Genomic DNA, 13,884 nt, shown 5'->3' with positions numbered 1-13,884 from the left:
CACAGACACGTACCTTCTCCATTCATCCTTTAATGTCGCATTCCCTCCAGGACAATACAAGTCTGTCTGCTCTATTTGCCTTACTTAGTTGTCTTTTCACTTCCTTCCATCGAAAAGAATACTTGTTTCAGTAGGTGCCTTAGGCTACAAGTCCAACAGATGTAAAATGGAATCGAAACTAGACCTTCATTTGTGAGATTTGACCCTGACTTAATACTGGGTGATTTGTATGTACTCTCAAGTCCCATTAATCAAGTAGAATGAAATTGTTGACAACTTCAGTTTTTTTCCTTCATTTATCATGCTGCTCTTTAACAATGTGTGGATTTTCTTTTTCTTCATGCTCAAATGCAATCTATACTGAAGGCCATACGTAATGTTTGATCTTTGTCAGATGGTGCTTCAAGTCATCTTCATTTTTGTCTTGCAAAGTTATGTCTGTGTATGTTGATTGCTAATGAGTCTTAGAGTCCTGGAGTGTTGCTGTAGGATAAGCACTGGACTGCTACCCAAAAGTTGGCTGTTCAAAGTTACCAGCCACTTCTTGAAACTATGCAGGGTTGCTATAAGTCATAACTGTCTTGACAAGCTCTGAACAACAACAACCACAAGGTGCATGCTGCAGGAAGCATCAAAAAATGGGAAATGATATATAGAATCACTGTATCAAAAAGAATTCAGTCATTTCAGTAGGTAGCATATAATCAAGAACTAAAGCCATTGAAGGAAGAAGTTCAAGCTACACTGAAGACATTGCTAAAAATCAAGGCTTCAGATTGACAGACTATCAGTGCTTCAGCAAATGGATCTAACAGTGGAAGCACTTAGTTGTCTATGCCAAGATATTTGGAAGACCTGGCCAACAACTAGAAGAGATTCGTATTTGCATCTAGTCCAAAGAAAAGTGGTCAAATGGAAAGTGAAAATTGCTGAAAAATATCATTAATATTACATGTTAGCAAAATTATTCTGAAGGTAATTAAAAAATGGCTATAGTAATACATCAAAAGGGAACTATCAAGAGCTAAAGGCAAATTAGAAGGAACCATGGAATGAGGGAGAACATTGCTGTTACCACATGTTTCCCTGTGCTTTATTAACTACATGAAGGCATTCAACTGTGTGGATCATAAACATTAAAAATAACATTGTGAATAATGGGAATTCCATAACTCCTAATTGTGATGATACAGAACCTCTATGTGAATCCATAGGCGTCACTCAAATAGAACAAGGGGATACCACATGGTTTAAAATAGGAAAAAGAGTGTGGAAGGGTTGTATACTTTTACCTTACTTATTCTATCTGAATGTGTTGATTCATTATTCCAGTAAGCTGAACTATATGAAGAATAACACAGTATCAAGATTGGATAAAGACTTCTGTTAAGTGATGTTGAATTGGATCAGACCAATGACGCTTTGTAGGTTTCCAAGGAGCATCTGGGAGATTTGAACTGCTGACCTTACGGTTAGCAGTCCAGTGCTTATCCTACAGCACCACACCAGGACTCTAAAGACTCATTAGCAATCATCATACACAGACACCACTTTGCATGCCAAAAATGAAGATGACTTGAAGCACTGTCTGACAAAGATCAAACATTACTTATGGCCTTCAGTATAGATTGCATTTGAGCATGAAGAAAAAGAAAATCCGCACAGATTGTTAAAGAGCAGCGTGATAAATGAAGGGAAAAACTGCAGCTATCAACAATTTCTTTCTACTTGGATTAACAATTAATGTTCATGGAAGCAGCAGTCAAGAAATCAAATACATATTGCAAATCTTAGGCACATCTAATGCAAAAGAAGTCTTGCAAGGTTTAAAAATCAAAGATGTTGATAACTAAGGTACGTGCAACCCAAGCTATGGTCTTTTATTCACCTCATGTACATAAAAAAGTTGCATAACTGAAAAAGGAAGACAGACTTCAGCCTATAACTGATTGGAATACCTAGAACTTGCCCAGTGAAATAGGCCTCTTGCAAAGCCTTTACAGAGTATAGGACCTTAGGTGGAATCCTGAGTCCCATCCAGAATCTTATGAGGTGGGACATTAAAACTAGCAAGGGCATGCAGACCAGCCAGAACAAAAGAAAGATAATCAGGAAAAACCCAAAACAAAAATGTCAGCATGACTGGCTACTACAAGAATAAGCAAGCTGTTCACCAGGAAGCCGTCAACACTAACAATCAAATTCCTTTAGAACAAACTCCCCTATAAGACTGAAACACAAAGGGAACTCATGAACAGGCATGTAAGCTTGCTGGCAACCACGTTGGTCTACTGATGAATGGAAGAGGGGGAAAGGCAGCAATGAAGAAATGGGCTGAGTTCAACCATAGTCCATTGACTTGTGTTGACCTGGTGATGAAAGAGAGAAGAGGAAGGGCTGGTTGGTCCAAAGTGTGGTGAGAGCTGGGACGATCCATGGACAAGGATATAGACACAGAGGGCTAGAGCTGAGAGTGAAGCATCCAGCTGATACAAAGTGAGGGGAGAGGCACAAGAACACCCAAGCTTGCAGATAGTATCCATTTGACCTAGCCTAGATGACTTGATAATCAGAACTCGACTAGAGGAAGATTAAAAAAATAAAAATTGGGGGGCGGGGGAGGAGATAAAGGAAATAAGGATAAATTGCTACAATTTGATGAACTTGAGCTATACTCTTAGAGGTAGTAATTCTAAATACCAACAGAGAGGGAAAAGAGTCTTTATATCAAGTATCAATGCTATCCCCTCTGTATACAGGGTAGATAGGAACAGGCAACTTAGACATTGGCTTCCTAAAATGAGGGGGCAATTAAGGCATGAAGTGACTGGCTTACACGGTTTCAAGAGGGTGTTTAGTTTAAGAGTGTGGGGGGTGGGGAAGAAAGATTCCCCACTGAATAGTTTCATCTTGTCTAGATGGGTCTGGTGAAAAGAGATGGGGATAAGATTCATATGATTCAATAGTAAATAATTTTTATCATGACTAATTGCAACTGTCATAATTTTAAAGGTAGAAGTTTTATAACAAAAACAGGGGAGTGTTTAATCTTACAGTCCAGAAACAGAGGACCCTAGGACCATCAATGCAGAAGAACACAAGCAGAATGCGGATCTTATCCACAGAAGAAGCAATGCCAGAGATGGGGTCGTGGAGAGGGGGAGTGGCTGAGGACTCTACGTTCATGGGAAGAGTTGGACTAAGAGCTGGTGGCCAGGAGGCAGACTTGCAGAATGTGCACTTTGGTGGTATAAGTTATTTTATATGCCTGAGTGTTTTTGTTTTTGTTTTAAAGCTAAAGTGAATAGAGAGAAATACTGTTAACTGATGGTATATGGAGGGGATTATAATCATTGTAATGAAACAAGCTGTATGATTTGTTGAACATAAAACTGATGATCTGCCTTGTAAAATTTTACTCAATCCACAATAAAAAATCTTAAAATAAAAAAAAAAGACAGAAAAGAAAAAAAAAACAGAGATAAAGAGATGGGGATAAGATTCTTATGATTCAAAAAACAACAACAAAAATAAGACAGAAGACTTGAAATGTGTAAAGAAAATTGAATATTCCATGACTGTTAAAAGAAAAAATTAACAATCTTCACAGAAATACAATCATAATGTTTCTTAGAAATAAGGATGGCGAGACTTGACGAGCTTACTTTTCATCAGAAAAGACCAATTGCTAAAAAAGAACATCGTAGTTGATAGAGGGCCAACTGAAATAAGAGAAAAATCCTCAGTGAGATATTTAGACTCAATATCCACAATATCCAAAGATTGCAGTCCTTATAAAGATAGTGCATTGTTGCTGCTATTAGGCCAACCCATCTCATTGGGGGGTCTTCCTCTTTTTCAGTGATTTTATCAAACATGATATCCTTTTACAGGTTCTGATTTCTCCGTATGTAAGATAGAAGTTTCACCATCTTTGCTTCTAAGGAGCATTCTGACTTTACTTCTTTCAATACAGATTTGATTGTCTTCTGACAGTCCTTGGTATATTTAGTGTTCTTCACCAACAGCACAATTCATATTCTTCACTTCACTTCGAGTGCATTAACCTCAGTGCCACACCAGAACTCCATGAAGATAGATCAGTAGAAATTATTCAGTCTAAAGTACACAGAAAAAGAAGAAATTCAGCAGAGCCTCAGAAACCTGTGAGACAATATCAAATGTATCATTATACTTGTAATGAGAGTTATGGAAAAAGAGGAGAAAAAGAAAGTGACAGAAAATATAGTTGAAGAAATAATGACTGAAAACATCCAAAGTTTGATGAAAAACATTTAGTTGCACATCTAAGAAACACAGTCAGCCTAATGCAAGAAAAATAAATGCAAAGGTATCCACAGCTAGTCATATCATAGTCAAACTACTGAAAACCAGAGACAAAGAGAATGTCTTCAGAATAGCTAGAGAAATACCAGTTTGCTTCACGGCAGATTTCTCATTTAAAACGAGACAGCAGGAGGATGACATATTCAAAGCACTGAGAGGAAAGACAATCATCCAAGCTTTCATTATCCAGTTAAATTATCCTTCAAAATATAAAACATTCCCAGGTAAAGAAAGAAAGAAATATTTCTAGCATGTCAGTATTGCAAGAAATACTAACGGAACTTCCTGCAAGTCCAAAGATAGAAATGGAAAACCATATAAAACGATCTAGAAATTGGTATCTTCTCTTAAGTTCTTTAAAATACATAAGATTGCATTTAATTATAATGGTGCACTATCGGGCATTTGTTGTTCTTGTGAAGTGCAGTGGAGTCCATTCTAATTCATAGTGATCCTTTGTGAGGCTTCTGAGGAGCGGCTGGTGACTTTGAACATGTTTATGTGGTGTTGATAGCACAGTGGAGGGGAAGAATATGGAGTTACAGTAGAGCAAAGAATCTACATTGTGCTGCAGTTAAGTTGTTGCTGTTGTTTATGTGCCCCGTGGAGTCAGTTCCAACTCTTAGTGACCCTGTACAGGGTTTCCGTGGCTGTAAATCTTCAAAGGGGGCAGAAAGCTTCATCTTTCTCCTACAAGAACAGCTGATAGTTTCCAACTACTGACCTTGTGGTTTTGCAGCCCGATTCATAAGTTAGTATTAATCTAAAGTAGGACTTCTGGTTTGTTGCTGTAGGATCAGCAGAAGACTACAAACCACAAGGTTGACAGTTCAAACCCACCAGCTGCTCCTCGGTTGCTATGAGTAGGAACCAACTTAATGACCCTTAACAACAGCAAATCTAAACTAGATTAGTAACTTAAATTAAAAGCAGTTAAGATTTTTAAAGGTGGATTTTGAATTCCTTAGAGTACCTTCTGTGAACGTAACTGAATATAAACCATCTTAAACAAAAGTAAACAATAAAAAGCAGGTTAGGAACAAAAAATGCAGAAAGCATATAAAAATATAAATTAATAATTGATAAATACAAAGCCAGGTCAATCCAACCATATTTGAATTGTAATTGGATTATAATTAATAATTACATTAAATGTGAATTTTATAAACATTCCAATAAAAAGGCAGATATTGTCAGACTGGATAAAAATATGTGATCAAACTATATGCTCTCTACAAGTGACACACCATAAATGTAAAGTTATAATTTGTTGGAATGTAAAAAAATGGAAAAATATATAGCATGAAAACAGAAACCATAAAAGCTGGAATAATTACAGAGACAAAACCAACTCTAAGACAAGAAATGTTAGAATTGCTTGTGCAATTAGGCCAAGAAAGAATGAAAGAAAGAAAGGGGGCGATAAATAAAGGCATTTCAGTTAGAAAGGGAGGATCAAAACTATATTCACAGGTGTCATGATCTTATGCATGAATCATTTCAGGTAATCCACATACACATATATACTAGTGAACAAAATTGGGGGTGGGGGTGGGGGGGCCCTGGTGAGGAAATTGAGAAAACTTTGCTCCAAAAAGTTTGTGGAAAAATTTCATTATCTTTCAATTCTATTTTCCACAGATACTTTGAAGCGCCTCATAGCATCAAAAAGAAAATAAATGACATATTTTTAAATAAGCAGGAAATGAAATATTTGAAACTGTTTTAAACTTTTGATTATTTGCCCATTAAACTATTATAAAGATGTTTGGTAAAACTCAAAAAAGTATGTAACTAGTGTTGGCCTTTGGCCAGATTTTTGTGGTGTCTTAGTTATCTTGTGCAATTTGTACCTAAATTACCCCAAGTGGGTGGAGTTGCCAGATGGATTTGTATCTTCACAGTGGAGGAGGCTAGACGTCTTACTGCTCGCTGTAGGAGAAGGCTTTGTTTCCTCTCTGTGTCCCTTGGTGTTCTGAGAGGTTTGCCTCACAGACCCTGGCTCTGAAGATCACATTTTGTGGTAGTAGGTTCCTCTAGTCCCTCCTCACTGTTGACTCCCTTTTTCATTTCCAATCTAATCCTGTAGATTGTATCCTACCTCAATAACATAGTTACCACCACCTCATTAATTTTGTTGTTGTTAAGTGCCTTCAAGTCATTTTTGACTCATGGCAAGCATGTATAGGGTTTACAAGGATTGGCTGGTGGGTTTGAACCAACTTGCAGTCAGCAGTCCAGGGCCTCATCCTACAGAGCCACACCACAACCCCATAAATGCCTGTTCGCATTTCCCTGTTCCTGATTCAGAATCTTTCAAGGCTGACCACATTCTTGTTTTTCTGTGGTCTTGGTAGGGGGGGTTATCAGAACAATGGCCTGTTTATGTCACCATGATTCCAGAATCCTTAGTGTCAAGGATCTTGAAAATAAATGTAGATATTCTAGCAACTCATACTTTTATCAACGTGAGGCATGAAAGAATTTTATACTCAGAGTCTAAACCTTTACCTGTTACCTGAAAATGCCTTTTAAAAAAATACAGGTGTGTGTTGTATGTCTGTTCTGCCAGTGTCTGATTGTGTGTATATGTATATGTTAACTGTTTCAAGAGAAAGCAGCTCTCCTGTTGCAAATCAATGATTTTCCCCTAAGGATTTTAAGGACCTTGAGCCCAGACTCCTGGCATGATCTCTTGGGTGTTGTCCTGGGATAGGGGCTGCCGGTGCCAGGACAGCTTCTCCGGCTCAGGTGGTGGATCTGTGGATCAGTGAGCAGGGCCTGGTGTCCTCCTCCTCCCTCACCTGCTTCCTCCTCCTGCCTGTACTGGTGTTGTCAGTGACCCATTCGTCCACCTATATCAGCCGGAACAGCAGCAGCAGCAGCAGCAAGGACATCCAAAGTGGCCTCTCATGAAAGTTTCATACACAACATTCAAATTGTATAGCATCCTATTTCACAGACTGTTGTGGACATCCTGTAACACATACTCTGACTGGAACATTCTAGATACTGTGAACAGGTCGGTCCATAGTTATAGATTTGTGGTTTTCAAATCTATTTCTCAAAAGTGAAAACCATTTAAGAATCATGGTTTTTTGTTTTGGTTTTAAGATGATGACTCACTTATTTTACGCTCTTGCTGTGCTCCTTGTATTGTGATTAACTCTTTACACATTTTATCTTTTTTACTTTTCACAACAATACTATGAAGATGGTATCAATATTATCTCAGTTTTTTATGGAGGGCAAGAAAGAAAAGAAATGTGAATAGCTAGAGTATAGTGAAGACAGGCTTCTTTGGTCATCCGTTTGCAGAATCCATACTCCTAACTAGTAATTTTAAAGCAAATGTTGTTGTTGTTGTTAAGTGCCCTCAAGTTGGTTTCTGACCCACAGCGACCCTGCATAGGGCATAGGGTTTCCTAGGACCACCTGGTGAGCTTGGACCACTGGCTTTGCGGTTCAGACCAACTTTGCAATTCAGTGCTTTAACCCACAGTGCCACGCCAGGACTCCATATAGAAAATAATGAATAATAATCCTAAATCAGTCCAATGATGTGCTAGAAATGGTTTTATACCATCTCCTGAGTACTCTTCTGCATTTTTATGGTCCTGTTTGTAAATTTTAATAGCTTAAAATCAACCATGATAAGATAATTTATGCTATGGAAAAGGGAAAACGCTACAAAATGGTAAAAATTCAAAAACTGTTTGAAGGAAGCCTGTCTACCCACACATCATTTAGTTATGTAGTATATCATGCTAGTGTGGCACTGTAGGTAATACACTGGACCACAAGGTCGGTTTGAACGACAAGATTGCTGGTTCAAACTCACCAGCCGCTCTTTGGAAACGCTATACAGATTGCTGAGTCAGACCGACTTGACAGCACTTAACAACAACAAATCCTGCTAGTCATCATTACGACCAGTAATTACCAAGTTATCACTTCTGTTTCCAGGGCCTTTCTATTTTAATCTAACTCCTAGGGACCCAGTGTCTGCCAAAGTAGAATTGTGGTCCACAGCAGTTTCAGTTGCTGATTTTTCACAAGTAGCTCCTGGGACTTTTCTTCCGAAGTGTTGCCAGGCCAACTCAGACCTCCAGTGTTTTGATTATCAGCTGATTATGTTAACTGTTGGCATCACCTGCGTCTTCACTGGTCAGTACATTATGAGAGAATACCTGCCAAAGTCTCAAATACTAACAGGATGCAAATGAAATCAGTATCCCCAATAACAGGTATTTTAGCTTAGTGGTATTTAGCTTAGTCTGAAGAGAAAAAATGTGTAGTTATTATTGTTGTTTGTTGGTAGGTGCCATTGGGTTGGTTCACACTCATAGTGACCCTGTGTACAATAGTATAAACACTGCCCGGTCCTGCACCAACGTCACCGTCGTTACTCCTGAGTCCATTGCTGCAAGCACTGGGCTCAGTCCATCTCCTTGGGCAGGGGGTCTTCTTCTTTTTCACTGACCCTCCACTTTACCAAGCATGATGTCCTTCTCCAGACATGAGTCCTTTCGAAGATATGTCCTAAGTATGAAAGGTGAAGTATAGCCATCCTAGATTCTAATGGACATTTTGACTGTACTTCTGACATAGATTTGCTTATTCTGCCATCCATCTTATTTTTAATATTCTTCTCTAACACCATAACTTAAATGCATCAATTCTTCTCTGTTTTTCCTTAATCACTGTCCAACTTTCACATGTATATGAGGTTATTGAAAATATCATGGTTTGGGTCAGGCACACCTTAGTTCTCAAACTGACACTTTGCTGTTGAACACTTTAAAGAACATTTATACATTAGATTTCCTAATGCAACATGTCTTTATTTCTTGATTGTTGCTGCTTCTATGAGTGTTGACAGTGGACCCAAGCAAAATAGTTAGAACTTACAAACTTAAAGTTAAAAGCAGTCATTTCTAAATGTCAGAGTAGAAGAGACTGTCATTTACAGACTCTAATCTTTTATCTAGGAGTCCTAGTCTGGTGCTGAACTGCTAATCACAATATCGGCAGTTCAAACCTTCCAGCCACTCCTTAGAAATCATATTACAGGGTCTCTATGAGTCGGAACTGATTTGATGACACTTAGCAACAATTTCAACCATTGGATTTTGGAAAAAGTCCTTGCCTGATAGACTGCAGACTGTGAAAGTAGCAGCTGTGTTCAGATTCGAGAAGTTTCTTAGTTTACTGACTGAGGAGGGACGGGAACTTGTTGGGTAGGAGCCAGAGTCATGACAGGAAACAGAGGAATCCAAAGAAGGAAAGTTGGTTTGGTTTGTGTGCAAGTATGGTTTGGGGCATGTGTTTCTTTTATCTATAAAATAACTTTAACTTTAATTCTGGAAGCCTGGTATTTAATAATCCTTCCAAAAATCCTAACCATCACACTCTGCCCTTAATGAAAATCATTTCACTGGTCATAGTTCATTTAATAATTATTTAAAATTGTTTTAATGTCATCAGTTGCCAGTTTGATTTTATTCCACTGGGTACCAAATTTGCCCTTTTGAAATTTCTTTTATGATGAAGACATACTCCAGCCTGCCTCTTGTGTCTAGTGTATTTATAATGTTCTTTAGTAGTAGAAATCCTCCTGTAAGCCTCTGCCCACACCTGGCTGCACTGCCGAGTAAATCTATAGGTGATTTATAATGCATTTATTCCTGATTAGCATGGTTCGCTCTAAGTTACAGATCAGTCCTTACCCTGTTTACATCCACTCTTCAGTAAATAAATTGTGAGATTTTTAGAGTTGATTGGAATGGGAAAAACTGCAGTACTATAGTCATCTACAGAACTGGAGCCAAACTGTGCGTGCTGTCAAGTCAATTCGGACCCATAGCGATCCTGTAGGAAAGAGCAGAACTGCCCTGTGGGCTTGACTGGGATGTAAACTTTAAGGGAGTAGGTCCAGGTCTGTTTCCTATGGAGCTACTGGGTAACTTTGAACTACGGAACATTTGGTTAGTAACCAAGGGCTGAATCATTACACCACATGGGTTCCTCATTCCAGATTCGGCTTCTGTTTGTGGGCTCTGTATTCGACAGTTGATAATGACTCTCTTTCTGAGATGGAAACTAAAGTGTGGGAAGGTTAGGTTGCTCTGAATGATGGTTCCTCCTGATGCTGATGGTGGCTTTCCCTTTCTGAACAGAATGTCCCACCAGATCTCTCCATCTGCACCTTCGTGTTGGAACAGTCCCTGTCTGTCCGGGCCCTGCAGGAGATGCTGGCTAACACAATGGAGAAGTCAGAAGGGGCAAGTACCTGGTTTATGCACACTTGTAGCATTTTAATGAACTCAGCTACTACATGAATGATTTCTTTTACAGGTATAGAAGATTTTCCTTTTGGCTGGAATAATATCTTTTGCTTGTAAATTCCTTACATTTAACTTTCTGCTTTATGTAGCAGACCTGTGATGTAAGCACTTGATGAGAGAAACCCAAATTTGAGTGTGACCTGTGTCACTGAATCTACCCTTAAGCTGTGTCTTAAATAGAGCTGTCCTTTGAGAATTGGTGTTTCTCCTTACATGTCATAGCTGTCTTATTATTTTTACTAGTTTTTGCATGGCCTTTAAACTAAACCTTTGTTTCATTTTTCAAATGCCTCTAACCATCTGAAGTAAGCTCAAACACTTTAAGCTCAAATACCTTTAACCATCTGATTATTCTGAAACACTGCTAACCATCTGACTATGTTCAATGCTTCTTTATGGCAGATGAAACTTCATGGCACTATTTTATATTTTAAACAATGGAATTACAGCTTTATCTAGTTGGAGTTTTACAAACAGCTAACCATTTTCTTCTTAAAATTAAAAATTCTTATTCTGTCTCCTGATGCAAGCATTTTTCTCTAAAAAGTTATTTGGTTATTTAATCATTTTCCATGAGTCTTGTTAAAACTAGTTTCTGGGATGTGATATATATTAAACCAGTTGATTAAATCTAAGAATTAATCAGGAGAAAGAACTATTAAAATTTTGTTTCCTAGTATGACGGGAACACTAAATGGTTTAAAGTTAAGAAAGGTATGCGACAGGGTTATATTCTTTCACCAAACCTATTCAACCTGTACGCTGAGCAAATCTTCCGAGAAGCTGGGTTCTATGAAGAAAAACGTGGCATCAGGATTGGAGGAAGACTCATTAACAACTTGTGATATGCAGATGATACAACCTTGCTTGCTGAAAGTGAAGAGGACTTACAATACTTACTTTACTGATGGAAGATCAAAAAGCACAGGCTTCAGTATGGATTGCATCTCAATGTAAAGAAAACAAAAATCCTCACCCCTGGACCAATAAACAACGTTCTTATCCATGGAGAAAAGATTGAGTTGTCAAGGACTTCATTCTTCTTGGATCAACTATCAACACTCATGGAAGCAGCAGTCAAGAAACCAAGTGATATATTGCATTAGGCAAATCTGCTGCACAAGACCTTTTTAAATTATTGAAGAGTACAGATGTCAGTTTGAGGACTAAGGTGCACCTGACCCAAGCCATGGTATTTTCAACAACCTCATATACATGCGAAAGCTGGACAGTGAATAAGGAAGACCATAGAAGAATTGATACTTTTGGGTTATGGTGTTGGAGGAGAATATTGAAAGTGCCATGGGCTGCCAAAAGAACCAACAGATCTGTGTTGGTTGAAGTGCAGCCAGAGTGCTCCTTGGAGGCCAGGATGGCCAGACTTCATCTCTCATACTTTGAACATCTTGTCAGGAGGGACCAGTTGCTGGAGAAGGATATCATGTTTGGTAAGGTGGAGGGTCAGAGAAAAAGAGGAAGACCCCCAATGAGATGGATTGGCAAAGTGGCAGCATCAGTGGGCTCAAGGGTGGCAACAGTTGTGAGGTTAGCCCAGGACCAGGCAGTGTTTCATTCTGTTGTGCATAGGGTCTCTATGAGTCGATACTGACTAACAGCAACAAGTATAATAGTTTATTTGGGGTGAAGGGTATTTTAATTATTGCAGAATATTGTGGTACTTGACCAGAAGATAGGTTTGAATCACAAGGTTGGCGATTCAGACTCACCAGCTGCTCTTCGGGAACCCTTGACAGGGTTGCTGTGTGTCGGAACTGACTCGATGGCACTAAATAACAGCATTGATCGATAAATTATTTGGGTGAATAAAACTAAAACATTTCTTCTGTCCTCATTGCTCTCTATATTGCTTTTGTTGCTGTTCATCATTGTTCCCATTTATCTGAGAGATTAAAAATGGTTCAAAAAAAAGAAAATGGGTGCTCAACCATGATATAACATTGTTTTCATCAATGTTGCATTCTGCTTATTTTAGTTTCACACAGTTTAGGGCTTTAATTAGTTTTTGCGTTAATTCTAACTAAGTGTTAAGTTTTAAGATTATTAATAATAAGTATGGAGGAGAAACCTTAGTAATTTTTTATTTGATATTAAACTCCAAGCTCATTTTGCCCGACCTCCAAATATTGGAATATATTGTATGTATTTTCATTTTCCAACCTCATTTTTTGTTACAACTTTGAATTGGTGACATTAGAATGTAGAGATTCTTTTAAAATTACTATTCTTTCATGCAAAGCTTTCAGGATAGGCTTAAATTGTTGCTGTTGTTAAGTGCCGTCGAGTTGGTTCTGACCCATAGCGACCCTGTACAGGGTTTCTGAGGCTGTAAATCTTTACGGGAGCAGACAGCCTCATCTTTCTCCCACGGAACAGCTGGTTGTTTCGAACTGCTGACCTTAAGGTTCGCAGTCCAATTCGTAACCACTACGCTACCAGCGCTCCTTTAAATAGACGTTAAAGACTTATAAAATTTCTGATTGCAACTAGTTTAGTTTCTACCTGGAATAACCTTTCTTGATTTTTTTTAAACATCACTGAGGTATGCCAACTTTAACATAGAATAGTATCTACAAAGAAAAATCACTTTTCCTTTGCACTTGTTGTTACGTGCCATCGAGTCGACTCCGACCCATAGTGATCCTGTGTAGGATTTCAGAGGAGTGGCTGGTGAGCTTGAACCAGCGACCTTCTGGTTCAGACGACTTTGCAGTCCAGCGCTTTAACCCACAGTGACACACCGTTACAATTTCACCTATCTGTTTAGGCAGCAACTTAAAGTGTTTTTGTGGTTAGGTGCTGACCCTCCATGCAGCATTACCAGGCCCTGCACCATCTTCTTGTTATGTTGGAACCCGGTGCGGCTGACATTGTGTTAATCCATACTGTGGAGATGCTTCCCCTTTTTGACTGACCCTCCACTTGATCAAACATGATCTCTTTTTCCAGGGACTGGCCCCTCCCAACAACATGTCCAAGTATAAGAGACAAAGTCTCGCCATCTTGACTTCTTAAACGCATTCTGACTACACTTTCTTCTAGATATATTTGCTCATTCTTCTGGCAGTCCCTGGTACTCTCAATAGTCTTCCTAACACCAGAATTCAAGGGCATGAAAATCCTCACCATTGGACCAATAAACAACATTCTTATCAATGGAGAAAAGATTGAA

At 38.7% G+C, this 13,884-nt stretch overlaps 1 protein-coding gene across 1 annotated transcript in view; it reads left to right on the top strand.

The window, feature by feature from the left end:
• Positions 1–13,884, top strand: part of RYR2 (ryanodine receptor 2 (cardiac)) — a 786,033-nt gene that overhangs the window by 46,802 nt on the left and 725,347 nt on the right. Inside the window, exon 3 of the mRNA XM_006872010.1 lies at positions 10,527–10,631. Within this exon, the coding sequence (XP_006872072.1) occupies positions 10,527–10,631 (105 nt within the window). The remainder of the gene's footprint in view (positions 1–10,526; positions 10,632–13,884) is intronic.

The sequence above is a fragment of the Chrysochloris asiatica genome, unplaced genomic scaffold (assembly GCF_000296735.1).
Source record: "Chrysochloris asiatica unplaced genomic scaffold, ChrAsi1.0 scaffold00179, whole genome shotgun sequence".
NCBI lineage: Eukaryota > Metazoa > Chordata > Mammalia > Afrosoricida > Chrysochloridae > Chrysochloris > Chrysochloris asiatica.
The sequence above is the reverse complement of the archived record's forward strand: the minus strand, read 5'-3'. Positions and strand labels throughout refer to the sequence as shown.